This window comes from Nicotiana sylvestris, chromosome 1, assembly GCF_000393655.2.
Source record: "Nicotiana sylvestris chromosome 1, ASM39365v2, whole genome shotgun sequence".
Classification (NCBI taxonomy): domain Eukaryota; kingdom Viridiplantae; phylum Streptophyta; class Magnoliopsida; order Solanales; family Solanaceae; genus Nicotiana; species Nicotiana sylvestris.
In genome coordinates, this window is record NC_091057.1 from 163,990,844 (window position 1) to 164,006,322 (window position 15,479).

Sequence of the window (15,479 nt, forward strand, 5' to 3'; positions counted from 1 at the left end):
TCACTAGTTTTAACTCAATTAATCACATAACCTCACGGAGTGCTATTAATTGACTACTTCTTAGTGAGCTAAATATAATTCTATTAATAATAAGCAATTATTCCTCAGAGAAATACATGTAAAAATTGAGATTTTATTGTAATATATTATTAAGTGAATTCAACGATTCCCAACTCTTTTAAATTATAATTCTTCCGATAGTTCTTGGTTTTTATTTAAGTAATTAACAAGCTTTAAACATCACTCACTTTTCATCAAATTGATTCTCTCAAATAGTAGTTGAAGTATTAAAAGTTTGTAGCATAGATGTTCCAATCTATATGGGACGATATCATAAACTATACTAGAATTTGACAAAGCACGAGCAGGAAAATCCTATACTGTAACAACCCGGTCGGTCATTTTAAGAATTTACGCCCCGATCCACTATTAACTGTTTCCCCCGTGTTTATTTCTGCTATTTTGATTTGTCGGAACATTCGGTTTTGAGTTTCAGAGAGTTTTGGGGCACTTAGTCCCTAAATAGGAGCTTAAGTGTTGAAAAGTGACTGTAGTCGGAACAGTGTAAAGACGGCCTCAAAATGGAAATCTGATGGTTCCGTTAGCTCCGTTGGGTAATTTCGGGCTTAGGGGTGTGTTCGGATTGTGTTTTGGAGGTCCGTAGCTAATTTAGGCTTGAAATGTCGAAGGGTCAAATTTTGAAGTTTCCGGTTCGATAGCGAGATTTTGATCCGAGGCTCGGAATGGAATTCTGGAAGTTGGAGTAGCTCCGTAAGGTTGAATATGACGTGTATACAAAATTTCAGGTCAATCGGACGAGGTTTGATAGACTTTTTGATCGAAAGCGTATATTGAGAATTTTGGAATTCTTAGGCTTAAATCCATGGTTAGTTCGAGGTTTCTGTCACGGCCCCAAACCGGACTCGGTCGTGATGACGCCTTTCATAAAGACAAGGCCACCCGACATAATTCCCAAATTAAATTCAATAATTTTTAATAAGTCAATTTAATGCCTTTTCAATTAATCAGATATTGCATAATGTGAGTTTAAATGAACACTGCGGAAATAAGCCAGACATCGGGGTGTCACAAGTCACGAGCATCTACTAGGGTCTAAATACAACGGAAAAATCTGAAATGTACTAAATACAGTCTAATGAAATCAAGAAGGAGAAAAGCAGTGTTGCGAACGCCGACAGCTACCTTGCTAAACTCCGATGACTCTGCCTCCGATCAACCAATACCCGCTACCGAGTCCAGAAATACCTGAATCTGCACACAAGGTGCAAGGAGTAAAGTGAGTACTCCGACTCAGTGAGTAATAATCATAACTAAAGTCTGAGTGATAGGAAATCACGAAAAACACATCAACATATTGTATAGAGTAGTACAAAACCAGTAAGAAATCAATGAAGCTGTAAAATATCTTAAAGCACCTTAGCTCAGTTTAAACTTCTTAAAAAAATGACTTTTTATCAGTTAAGCAATTGAATACAAAGCAAATAGAACAGGTAAGCACAAAAATTCCGCCCCTCGGCACAAATACACAATTAAACAGGTAAATGACAGGCAAATAGGAAAGATAAACACATAAAGGTTCGCCCCTCGAGCACAATGTCAACAAATCCGCCGCTCGGGCAATGTCTCAGAACAATACCAGCCCCTCGGGCTATATCTCACATCACAATGGGTACCCGCGCTCACTGGGGGTGTGCAGACTCCTGGAGGGGCCCCTTACGACCCAAGCGCAATATCAAGCCATCTCGTGGCATAATCACATAGGTTCTCGGCCTCATATCAACAAGCCACCTCGTGGCGTACAATCTCAGGTCCTCGGCCTCATAATCATAATCAGTGTATCACTGCTGCGATGTGCAGCCCGACCCAAAAGTATCCTCACAACACAGACCCTCGGCCTTACTCAGTTAGAATCTCATAAGCCACTCTCGCAATAGTAAAACATGATGCTCAACCCAAAATATAATTTAAAATATCATTTAATGTGTTAAAACAGAGTAAACATGACAGAATTATAAAAACAGTAGAATATAGCATGACTGAGTTCAAGTATAGAGTCAAAACAGTGAGAAAAATATCAGGAAAAATCCCCTAAGGGTTCAAATAGTTGGCACGAGGTCCAAATATGGCATTCAGCCCAAAACATGACGATAACAAACAGTTTTCAGTCAAATACGCGGTAAAACAATCATTCGGGATGGACTAAGTCACAATTCCCAATAGTGCACGATCCCACACCCATCATCTAACGTGTGCGTCACCTCAATATAGCACAACGATGTGCAATCCGAGGTTTCATACCCTCAGGACAATATTTATAATCATTACTCACCGCAATCCGATCCAAACTCTAGCCCGCGATGCCTTTGCCTTCACGAACCAACCTCCGAATGCTCCAAATCTAGCCACAATCAGTACATAACCATTAAAATATGCTAAGGGAACAAAGTCCACTCAAGAATGTCCAATTTACATCAAAAATCCCGAAATTGCTCAAACACGGCCCTCGGGCCCGCGTCTCGAAATCCGACAAAATTGACATCAATAGAATCCTCATCCTCCTACGAGTCTATACATATCAAGAACATCAAAATCGGACCTCAAATGACCCCTCAAATCCCCACTCAAAAGTCTCTCAATCTCAAGCCCTAATCCCTCAATTTTCTTCCTTAATTTCCACTAATACCATGATTAAACGATGGAAAAATGATCATAAGCATGAGTAATGAGGCTCGAGGAACTTACCCAACTGATTCTCTTCGATTTTCCCTTGAATTCACTGCCCTAGCTCGCTTCCCGTCTTCAAAAATGGAGAACTTAGCAAAAATTTGCGAAGGAACATTATATACTTTCTGACTCAGGTATTTTCGCACATGCGGTCTTATTACTGCTTTTGCGGTCCCGCTTCTGCGACTATTCCACCGCATCTGCGGTTTTCATTAAAATGACAATCTCCGCATCTGTGGTTAAAAACTCGCACATGCGCTACCGCAGGTGCGCCCACGACACCGCTTCTGCGGTTCTTGAAGGACTTCACATTGGCCGTATCTGCAACTGCCTTACGCTTCTACGATCATCGCACCTACGGCCTCCCAACTGCTGGTGCGGTTATGACAGAACTAAATGCTTCAGCTGCAAACTCAATTCCAAATTCTTCCGTCACCCATCCCGGATCACCCCGAGACCCTCGGGACCTCAACCAACAACACAAAATTAACTGATCTTCGAGTATCCGAGCAAGATGCCCAATCTGCGTCACAATAACCCAAAATCTGAAATGAAGGCTCGGATGAGAAGAAAAGACCCAAACTTGGATCATTTCGAACATATCGAAGAGTATGTAAAGCTGCCTGATAGTGTCCAGATCTTGGAGATTGCATGTATTGACTCAAAGTTTGTATAGTAAATGATAGATCTGGTCGGGTATTTGTGAGGAAAGTTAGCTTCCCCAAGAGCCTCCGATAAATGGTAGGATCAGGCAAAATCTCACCGGAATCAGCAGTAAGCTTAATGTTTGAATCAAGCGGAGTGGAAACGTTTCTTGATTGTAGAGAATCAAACTCAGAAATGAGGTCAACTGCAAATTTCCGCTGAGTCAAAATGATACCTCCAGGCTCGTGTAAAAGTTCCATACCTAGAAAATAACTTGCTTCTCCTGGGTCCTTAATTCGAAATTCAGAATCAAGGAATGATTTTATCTCACTGATTTCTTCTTGATTGTTTCCTGTTAGGAGAATGTCATCAACATATACGACTAATATAGTCCGTTAGAGTCCCAGATGTTTTGAAGAACAAGGAGTAGTCGTTGGCCGAGGAGGTAAGACCTCTGGATCCTAAAGCAGAGGATAGTCGAGCATACCATTGGCGTGATGCCTGTTTCAAACCATAGAGGGACTTGCGAAGATGGCAGACATGGGAAGGGCTTGGAGGTGCAATTCCTGGTGGAAACTTCATAAACACTTCCTCGTCCAAGTCGCCATGTAAGAAGGCGTTATTAACATCTAACTGGTATAATTTCATCCTTTCTTCACTGCAACAGTTAACAAACATCTAATAGTTGTCATTTTTACCACCGGTGAAAATGTCTCTGTGTAGTCTGTTCCCTCTCGTTGTGTATCCCCTCGTACTACTAGCCTTGCTTTGAGTTTTTCCAAACTTCCATCAAATTTGACTTTTAACTTTGTACACCCATTTGCAGGGCAATGCTTTTCTTCCAAAAGGGATTTGAACTACTTCCCAAGTGCGATTGGATTCTAATGCCTCAAGCTCTTTTGCCATAGCTGCTTGCCAACCAGGATGAATGGCCGCTTCTTGGTAAGAATTTGGCTCAGAAATTTGGCATATAGAGTTAACAAACTGTTGATTTGGTTGAGAAAGTGCAGAAAAAGAGTAGGAGTGAAACGGGGAAAAAGGTGGGTTTGGTGAAGTTACTGAATAAGCAGCATCACATATGTAGTCTGATAAATATTTAGGTGCATTATGCTCTCTAAAAGATCTGCGTAGCCCATCTGCTGGAACTGATTCAACTCTAGATGTAGACAGAGTAACAATGGGGCAATCTTTGCCTCTAGGACTAGAAGATGATAAAGAAATAACACCTGGTATAGTTACATTAGGTGAATTAGATTCATGTTGTGAAGAAAAAATGTGCATTTCCTCATCAGAGACAGGAAAACTAGCTGGAAACAATTTTGACAAAGGAGTGGAATAAGAAAAAGGGAATATAGACTCAAAGAATTTGATATCCCTAGAAACAAATATGTGGTTCGATTGAATGTTCAAAATTTTATACCCTTTCTTTCCAAAAGGGTAACCTAAGAAGACTCCTGGGATTGCTCTAGGTTGTAGTTTATCTCTATTTCTAGAAAGAGTAGAGACAAAGCATAAACAACCGAAAGGCTTCAAATGAGAGTAATCTGGCAATTTGCCAAACAAAACTTGATAGGGTGATCTATTATTTAGAACTCTTGAAGGGAAACTATTAATCAAGTAAGTAGCTGTTAGCAAATAGTCACCCCAATATTTCTTTGGTAAATGAGACTGAAATAATAAGGCTCTACATGTCTCTAATAAGTGTTTGTGTTTTCTTTCCACTACCCCATTTTGTTGTGGGGTTCCAATGCATGATGTGTGATGAATTATCCCTTTGGAAGTAAAGAAATCTGAAGGAGTTATTCCAGTCCCTAACTCATATGCATTATCTGATCTTATGATCTTAACCTTGGCTGAAAATTGTCTTTCTATAAGAGCTAAAAAGGATTTAAGGGTAGGGAAAGCATTAGACTTTGTAGACAAAAGATAGGCCCAAGTTGCCTTTGAAAAATCATCCACAATAGTAAGAAAATATCTTTCTCTCTTATAAGTGGGAACATTATAAGGACCCCAGGTATCTATGTGTAATAATTCAAAACACTGTTTAGAGCTAATAGAGCTTGTTGGAAAAGGCAATTTGGATTGTCTTGCCATTGGGCATATGTCACAAGGAAAAAACTCTTTATCTGTTGATGAAAGAGATATATTCTTTATATTCTTCATTGCATAATAAGGTAAGTGCCCCAATCTTAAATGCCAAAGTCTGTTGGAATTCATAGATCAGAAACTGAAACATTTTTCATATTCAAACTTTCATTAGATGGAAAAATTCCTCTTACAGATGTTTGAGTAGACTCTGGGTCAGAACTACACGATTGAACAAAAAACTCTGAGTTGGCTGCACTACAAGTCTTCACATGATTTTTAGGGAAAGGAAATAAAGGCTCAATGGACACTGGATCTGACTTAGACACTCTAGACTTAGTTGAATCAACTTCCAGCACATAGAGACCAGCAAAAGCTTCACCAAGTACCATTTGCCTCTTCAGAGAAGGGGCCTGTACAATACATTCAGATTTAGTAAACAAAACATTAGAATTTAGTTGCTTGCACAGTTGGTTAACAGACAAAAGATTATGGTTGAAAGAAGGAACATAAAGAACATTATGCAACTCAAGTTCAGGTGAAATTAATACACTTCCTAAACTGTACACTTTGGCTTTATAAGAATTTGGCAGTGTAACTTGAACAGGGAAAGGGAGTTGTTTGAAATTTCTTAGAAGTGTTTTATCATGAGTCATATGTTGTGAGGCTCCTGAATCAATTATCCAAAACTTGGATGTGATAATTGTAAAACAAGAAATAAAAGTGTGAAAAGCAGTACATTTACCCACAAAGTTGGCACTAGCATTAGCATCAGAACCTGAAGTGCTTATATTTCCAACCTGTACAGAATGTATCATCCGAATCAGCTGCTCACACACTGTTCTTTTATGAACCCTTGTGGATTCATTAGGCTAGGTGCAACACCTCCAGTGATAACTGCTCTTCCTCTGGATGTTTCATCTTCCTCAATCACTGTTGCATTAACCTGGACATTTTCAAAGTTTCTCCTTGGTTTAGTGAACTTGAAAGACGGTGGGTACCCAACCAGTTTATAACATTTCTCTTTCTGGTGTCCCTGCTTCTTACAGTAGGAGCAGAAGTTGGTTTTCCTTGCTTTAGTGTTACTGTTATGATATTCACCCCATATTCACTGTTAGGTTTTTGTGTATTCCATTTTTGTGCATTAATATTGAAAGCACTAGGCTCAGCCGACACATGATGACCAGAATGTACCTCCCTTTGAGACTCTTCATGTAAAATGATTGAATAAGCTTGTGCTGTGGAAGGAAGGGGCTTCATCATGAGGATGTTTCCCCTTACTCCAGAATATCCCTCAGTGAGCCCCATCAAGAACTGGATTAGCTTTTGATCTTCATTCATTTTGTGATTGTGAGTTTTTGCTCCACATTTGCACTCACACCCACAAGACATGAAGGTATTAAGAACTTTCATTTGATCCCAGATTCTTTTGAGCCTGGTAAAGTATGCTGCAACATCATTTGTTCCTTGCAAAATGTTGTTAAGTTCTCTTTGCAGCTGGAATAACTTCGCACCATCAGCTTGGCCATATCTTTGCTCTAGCTCAGCCCAAAGCTCTTCAGCTGTTTGAGAGTAAATGACACTTTCCGCTATATCCTTGCTTAAGGAGTTTAACAGCCAAGCAATGACCATGTCATTGCATCTCCTCCATTGTGCAAACAGAGGTGAGTTCTCAACTGGTTTTTGACATGAACCATTGATGAATCCTAGTTTGTTTTTAGCAGAAAGAGAAATTAATACCCCCCTTTCTCCAATTTCCATAACTGGTTCCATCAAAACTGATATTAATAAGGTTCATTCCAGGAGAATCAGAAGAGTTGAGAAAATATGGATAAGTTCCATCCACCAGATTTGAAGCTACTGCTGTGGTGTTCCCAACGACAGCATCAAGGATAGTCCCGGGTGTGACTTCTCCAGATGAATTACCAGATTCTGAAGTAACAGCCATAGCAAGGAAATGATAGAACAGAAAAGTGAAAGGGAAAAAAAAGAAAACAACAAAAGATAGAGAAATAGGATCTCTAAATTAGAGCACCTGCTTCTGATACCATGAAATCAGTAGGAATATATTTTCATTCCACACACCGTTCTGTACATACATTTTGGTCACTTATACAAAGAAAAGGGAAAGAGAAAGAGACAAAGACCCATAACCCACTTTGTAAAAAAGCAAAAAGAAAAAGCAAAGCCCATAATGAACTATTTTATACCATTAAACAACTTTATGTACTATGTCTTGATATTGCTTCACCTTGTGCAATATTTGAGGCACCTTTTATGAGAAACCCGTTAACAAATGTTCCTCCTTATTCCTTGGCAGTATTTTCACACCGTGCCAAAATGGGGAAAGTCAAAGCCCAAACACTGAAATTTCTCTTGGGTTATTTGATCAATGGATTTCACCATATCCTCCGTCAAAAGATTCTTCCAATCCCCAATTTCTCCTTTTCGAAAAAATGAACTATTATTGATCAGTCCTGCACTTCTAGTCTTATTCTCCTCTAAATTGCTTAAACTTTTCAAATTTTGGAAACTACAGCGAGTCACTATTTTTTCAGGCACATCTTGCGCTTCTTCGTAATGAGAGAAAGGTTTCCCCATAAACTCTGCCAACTTCTTCACATAACCCAAAGTATCACTCTTCAAATCTTCGTACGTCAAGAAGAACACTCTATTTGGTCTATCTACACTTGCTTTCCAGTATGTTGTAACGTGATCCCAAAAAGGTCCACAAAACGATTTTCCTTCACAAAAATCTTCGAACTCCTGTTCGAGTGGATTACTGCGGATATCCTTAAGTTCTTCAACGGTTTTCTCAAGTGTTTTAGTAAAATGCCATAGAGAAACAAATGTATCTTTGGGTTCCCTACATATGTAAACGATCTTGCAATCCGAGTCTAATATAGACTGTGGTAAAAGAGAGTAAGGAAGATGTGTGGCAAACAATGGCAACTCATGGGCGTCTAGAATAGTAGGGTTAAAGACATAATCAGTTTCCATTGTTGGTACAATTTCTTGGGGTAACTTGGTGGAGCCATAAAAACGTTGATCTGATCTTGTCATAATAGAAAAGGCCAAGGCTTTAAGCCAATTGGTACCTGTTTTTGGAAAACTACAAAGGAAAATATCAGAAGAATCAGCCTTGAAGACCTCTGATAAAAATGCGATTCCTTCTAGGAAGTTAAAAGGGAACCAAAAGCCTTTGTATTGGCAGAATTCATAAGGAGGATAGGGAGTATCACGTTTAGGGAGGGTTGATATTATCTCTTTGTATTTCATGCTTATGACTTCCTTGGAATTTTCAGCAATATTGGCACATAAGCGACTGGCTTTGGAAGGGGAAGATGACTTCATTTTCTGGGAAGGGCGAAATGTAAGTATCTAAAATTGGAAGGTGATAGTTTAGGGGACAGCTTCTCCATTGATATAGAGGAAGAATTTGTGTAATTTGCAAATTAGTCCTATTTTCATTTGCGATTTACTTTCAACTCTCGCCCACAACTTTAATAACAACACATACTGTCCTCTTATGTCAACCTTCCTTATCTTGTTCAACAGTGGTCGCTGGTCTGGAAATAGATTGGCAAGGGCCCATGTGAACCTCCCATAACTGAGCACATTGATTATTAGCATTTAGAAACTGTCTATATCAATTAGCTCAATGGGTTCTCCTCTGCAAAGGGTAAGCCCAATCAGGAAAACTAGAGTGGAGATGAGATGAGAGTTGGATCACAGTCAAAAATTGCAGTGAAGATAGCCTTTTTTGTTGGTAAGATGTTGGAAATAAATTGCATAGATAGCCTTTTTTGTTGTAGTGCTTCTAGGATACAAACATAAAGCTGTAATTAGCAGTCTCAATTTTGACAGACATATTAGAAGTTAGTAAATAAATTTACTCTTTAATTCACTGTTTATAAATTTCTCCGTTATTTACCCTCGTTGACATAATTTTTCTTATTTTTTTAATTTCATTTCTCGTTTGCATTTTAAAGGGTCAAACAGCATGTTAAGCATAGTAGTGTACTCCCTCCGTTCCAATTTATGTGAATCTGTTTGATTGGGCACGGAGTTTAAGAAAAAAATGAAGACTTTTGGAATTTGTGGTCCTAAACAAGTCCAAATGGGGTTCAGAGTATTTGTGTGATTATAAAAGCTTCTCATTAAGGGTAAAGTTGTAACTTTAAGCTAAATTGTTACCAAATTTAGAAAGGGTTCGTTCCTTTTGGAACGAACCAAAAAGGAAATAAGTTCACATAAACTGGAACAGAGGGAGTATAATTTTTTTTTTTTTAAAAAAAAAAAAATGTCACCGTTACTTTCTTGTTGGGCGGTTGTTTGAGGGCTACAGCTAAAAGGTAAGAAGAGTCTTGATCTCTTGAACAACCAAAAGCACGGCTATGATAAGAAAATATTACGTTTGGCTTTAATTAAAATCAATTATACAGTAGTTGCTTAATTAATGAATATAAAATAGGAGTAAAAATTCAATAGAGCATAACTTTTTTTGTTGCCGACTTTAAATTATGTGGTATTCCAGGTCGAAATATCAGTTCGCAGTAGCAAAAACTAATTAATCCACCAACCTTAATTGCTCCGGGCATCCATTTTACTTGGACACTTACAAAAGCAGGTTTTTTGTGCAGTAATACTCAAGAACCAATTTAAATGGAATACAAACGAAAACAGTTGTAAGAGACATGGCGGAGTTACCTTAGCCCAAACGGCGTTACGTGACATTGTTTGTCATGCCGGCTTCATGGTAAAGCAAGAAAAGAACTTGCTTTAGGCCCCCAAATTTTAGGGCCCCATTAATAAAAATTTGAGATCATTAGATGACGAGAATTTTAAAAAATAATGTCTGAAACCTTGAATACTTCTTGAGATATAATAGTAACTATGATATTGATGATTTTAAACTTATTTTTAAGTTAAAGTGTTACGAAAAGTAGTACAAGCAGAAAATATCTCGACATATGTATTTTTCTTTTATTTCTTAAAGAGAAGCTATCTTGGAAATTCAACTTCTCTCAAAAAATTTGTTGTTATGTGAGACATTTAACTCTTACAACGAGATGACTGAATATTTAGCATAACAATATCTCACAATTTCATGAAAAGAATTCGTCTCAGATGAAAATTTGGATAATCACATCAGGATCTCCGAAATATAGTAATTTATTGCAAATCGTAATAAATTTCACAGTACACCAATTAATGACATGACAGAAGAGAATCAAAGAAGAAAAATGAAGGAAATACAGAAATGATAATACCAAAAGCAATCTTCTTAACTCGTTACTCCCTTGATCCTTTGTATTGTTCTTGCACTCATGTGTTGAAACAGGGATCCATGTCAAGCCCAAAGATTGGAATTTCTCTTGCGTTATGTGATCAATTGATTTTGCCATATCTTCAGTCAAAAGATTTTCTCCTTTTCGAAAAAATGCGATGTTTTCGACTGTCCAAGGATTTGGGTGAAGCCAGCTGTCACATCCCTCTTCTCAGATATAAAGTGATTTAAAGTTCAAAAGGGTTTCAATTTGGAAAGTGATAAAAGATTGTGTTCAAAAGAATTTTTCCGAGTTGTCACTTCGACATTTTGTTTCGGTAAGTGAAGTGACTGTTTTTTTAAAATAATTTTTGTTACGCCCCGCAGTATTATATTACGATGATGTTACACCCCGTAGTATTATATTATGATGATGTTACGCCATGCAGTATTACATTACGATGATGTTACGCTCCGCGGTATTATATTACGACGATGTTACGCCCTGTAGTATTATACGTGAAATTGTCGTAAGATAATGACCTTAGTTCAAGGACAAGATTATTTGGAGATTATAGGTATTATGCTATTTCAAACAAGTGATAAGTAAATTCGTGAAGGTAAGAGGGTAAGCGAATCGAAGAAAATGAGTTTGGTCGAAGTTTGGCAATTTGGGATGAAATACGGTCCGAGCTATACTACCCGATTTTTATGGACTAGTACCTTACAAGGTAGCACATGACCATGATAGTAATGTATACAAAGTGTGTTAGAAGTAAGTTGTATTTTAGGTAATTTGAGATAATTCCTAATTATGTGGATAATTGGATAATTATTGGTTAATGGGAATTAACCAACTAATTAAGGAAATAAGTGGACAATTATTGAATAAGGATGTAATCCTTGACGTGACAGCCCACGAAGTCACAAAAATGTGACTCTTAAAGCTCACCTGTATGTGGCATATTAAGAATAATAGTTGGCTTAGTCATACAAAGAGTGGGGCCCACTCTCTTTAATAAAAACTTCTAACATAAATCATTAAAATACATGTTATATTGGCAATTTGAAGAGATTGGCAATTTTATATGGATTGAAAGCAAACAGATGAAGCTTCAAATATGTATTTGCAATTCTAAGAGGTTTGCAACAAAGATATATTGTGTAATCGTAACGGGATTTTGCGATTCTAAGAGAGCACCACTACAAGAAAAACGGCCTTTAAGGAAGGGAATTATAGTCCTTAAAATTTGAAATCTGGTCCTAAAAGAGTTAATTATGAAGGGAAAAGGCTGGTCGTAACCCGTCGTAATAGCCTCCAATGCTAAATGTCAATAACGACGGGTCTTAATACCTGGTCGTTACATCGCTTTAGAGATGGAAAAAAACCTGGTCGTGAAATACTTTTAAAGACTACATTTCTTGTCCCTAATAGACGATAAAAAAATATATGTTCCCGTCGTCAAATCTTGTTAGCGACCAACTGTAACAGGTCCACAATTATCTTTTAGGTACGAACAAAAAATATGGTCGTGAATAACTTTTAAAGACTACATTTCTCGTCCTTAATAGACGATGAAAAATATATATATTCTCATTGTTAAATCATTTTAGCGACCAACTGTAACTGGTCCTAAATTATCTTTTAGAGACGGACAAAAAACCTGGTCGTCATACGCATCGTTACCATTTTCGTGACCAACCTTTAACTGGTCCTAGATTATGTTTAGATAGGACGTCCCTATTTAAAATAATTTTGTAATTTAGCGATCATATTCATGGTCTCTTAATAACCATGAGTAGTCCTAAAAGCTCAATGCCACAAAAAGTAATTTTTATCAATAAATATCAAATTGTTATTGAAAAATCTAGATATAAAAAGATAAGATATCAAGTTCAAATCCCATGATGATGTTACTTTCTATATTTTCTCAACACCTCAACAAAAAAAACTTAGTTATCATCCTGAGCTAGACTATGATATCAAGTTTTGCATAACATTTTTAGCAAAATAATAATGAGCTTGTGCATCTTCTAAGCTTGCATCTTGACTTGTAGCTTCAATCTTCAAAACCTGTAAGTCCAAAGATTGAAAAAATGATAAATAATTATTGGTAAAATAACATATAATTTAAAATGAGCAATAGTTAATCGCTTACCCCAAAAGCAGTCTAAATTCACCAGGTGTTATCCAACAACATCAACAAGGCTACAAGAATATAAGAAAAATTAATTAGAAAAGTTTTGGGATGGTTAATCTTGCTTTAGTTTGATAAATTCCAGTACGACAATTCAAGATACCAACTATTATTAACAGACAACATCACTAGGCTAATTTCTAGCTTGACAAAAGAAACCTATGATGTAGGGGAGATCGAGGACTTTATTGTTGAGATTAAGAGTGAAAACTATAACCTAAAGATGGATATATCAGCATTGCATTTCCACCAACGCTAGCTAGCTTACATACACAAATAAACCTTACCAGAGATTTACAACAAGAAACATGCACTTTCAACGTTTTTAAGCTCAAATGTACATTCCAGGGCACTCATAAGGTTCAAACTTTCCAACCTAGAGTTAATAGAAAACATAAAGTCACAATCTTTTCTGTCAACTCCAATCAATATATAGGTGATTTTGGGCTTTGCAATTGCCTGAAGAGATGATGAACAGAGACAGTCATGTACTTGAAATATCGGGTGGGACTCTATATGATGCGTTGTATAAACTTGGTATTTTTAATCATAAGAAAACCATATCATCTACTTTTATTGAGCATAGACATCAGCAGCTGTTTACGGAACATCCAAAATCATGTTCTACCAATGTAATTCAAAATTCACCTCAAACAAATGATCCGCAAGCATCTATAATTTTGGAGAATTCATAAACCAGATGAGTACTCTATCATGAACAACCCTGACTCGAATGAACCATTGATTGTTGGACTTCTCAATGCACATGATACTTGGATCACAACAATCAGCTGGGGATTGTTCATTTCTGATGCTTCAGATCCTCTTCTTTTATTGGCTACTTGATGTTCCGATGGGAGGTACTTAGCTATGTTGTTATTATTCAATATTTACCTTGTAACTGCTTTTAGTTTTAGAGCTCATTGTGTGTATGGGTAAGTAAAGAATGTCATGAAAGTACCAAGATATAAGCAATTATTGGGATGAATTGGACAAATCAAGTACATGGGAGCAGATATGTGCACTCCCTAATGACTTTACTGTAAGAAGTAAAATGATTTAGTTAATGGTACATATTAGTCCAATAGTCAAAGGTCAAGCTATAGATTTTCAGGTCCTAGCCATTCATCCTGCCACAGACTTATTCTTCTACTATTTTCCAGCTAACAACTCCTCAAATTCCTACCACACATTCCTGATTTGATTAAAGATTGAAATTCCATAGGAAGCTATGACGACTTACTGCACCATTGTACATTAATTAAATCGTTCTCCTTTTAAAAGGGTGACGTCAAACAAATCTGTAATATAGAAATTGATTATACACAAATCATGAATAAAAATTAAAAAGTTGGGTATATTGTTACTAACTTGGTCAGCAGACAAAAACAGTGGTCATTCAGTTAAAACAGGCGATGTCGTCGTAAGCGGGACATGTGATTGTTGAGCAGTGAAGTACTCTCTTATTTTTCTCATTTCTTTCATCTCATCTTCTAAGGTAGACAAGCGCTCATTCAAGGATTTGTTTTCCTTTCCAAAGATTTATTTTCTTCTTGAGTTGAACGTAGCGCGGGCAGTAATTCAGCCTTTGAAGAAGTTCCACCTTTCAAGTCTTTCGCCTTCACTCCACCCCCAAATCTAAACACATGGCTATGAGTTTGAGGTCCACAACATTTTTCTACAATCTCTATGCTAGGTAGAGATGGATCAGCTTGAACTATTTCTTCGATTTGAGCATACAAAATATATAAAAAATATTTCAAATCTGAATCCACCATAATTTCAAGTAATTTACATATTCAATTTACCAAACATACATGTTTTTCAATTGCTTCAGGTTCAACAAGCTTGTTATCTTTCTTACGGGTCTCAAAGAAAATTGTTGCCAAATCTGATGGGTTGCCATCTTTTCCGCCCTCTACATCAAAGGAAAACATGTCAAATAACAGCTCGTAAATATTTTTCTTAGGAAAATCGAAATTTTATGATAATACCTTTTGATAAATGATCTCACGAATAGGCTTGCTACCAATATGATGAAGCATTTTTAACTTAACTCGATTTGCCTTATTCCTGTGGCTTCTCACCTATATTTGTGAAACATTAAGATTAAATGTAAGAAATTGGCCCCTGATGAGCATCTACTAACCCAACAGAATCTGAATGTGGACTTTGCTTACTCAAAGGCTACTTACTATCAAGTTGGCCCCTGATGAACATCTCGTAAATATTGGTTTGCATATGCTCTTTCTCAATAACCAAGGAGTTTTTATCCATTGGTCGCATTTCTTGGTTAGAAGACATGGTAAAATTCGATCTTGTGCTTTTAAAAATCCCTAAAGATGAGCACAAAGATCTAGGAGTTTGCTCCCGTCCCTTCACTATAGAACCTAGACCAAAAAATCATTTTAGTTTGGAATTTAATTTTAGTAATATATGCATTTAAAAATACCACAGATTTGGAAAAACTTACTTGCTTCAACTTTTTTGGGTATATTGCTTAACTTGATCAGTAGATGGAGGCAATGGAATATCAA

General features: G+C 37.0%; 1 protein-coding gene across 6 annotated transcripts; it reads right to left on the reverse strand.

The window, feature by feature from the left end:
• Positions 1–1,047: 1,047 nt before the first annotated feature.
• On the reverse strand, positions 1,048–8,951 carry LOC104238395 (flavonol sulfotransferase-like). 6 transcript variants are annotated; one of them, XM_070170669.1, is made up of 3 exons: positions 6,221–8,946; positions 5,670–5,888; positions 1,048–1,272 (listed from the first exon to the last, which is right to left on the reverse strand). In XM_070170669.1, exon 1 carries the CDS (start codon positions 8,827–8,829, stop codon positions 7,801–7,803), a length of 1,029 nt encoding a protein of 342 aa, XP_070026770.1. In that variant the 5' UTR covers positions 8,830–8,946; the 3' UTR covers positions 1,048–1,272; positions 5,670–5,888; positions 6,221–7,800. The 6 variants fall into 6 exon arrangements, with proteins under 6 accessions (XP_070026770.1, XP_070026777.1, XP_009791037.1 ...); XM_070170676.1 differs by having other exon boundaries at positions 5,670–8,951; XM_009792735.2 differs by lacking the exon at positions 5,670–5,888 and having other exon boundaries at positions 7,511–8,946.
• Between the last annotated feature and the right edge of the window lie 6,528 nt (positions 8,952–15,479).

Excerpts from the sequence above, each read along its gene's own strand:
- LOC104238395 (XM_009792735.2), bottom strand. The coding sequence starts at position 8,829 with ATGAAGTCATCTTCCCCTTCCAAAGCCAGTCGCTTATGTGCCAATATT.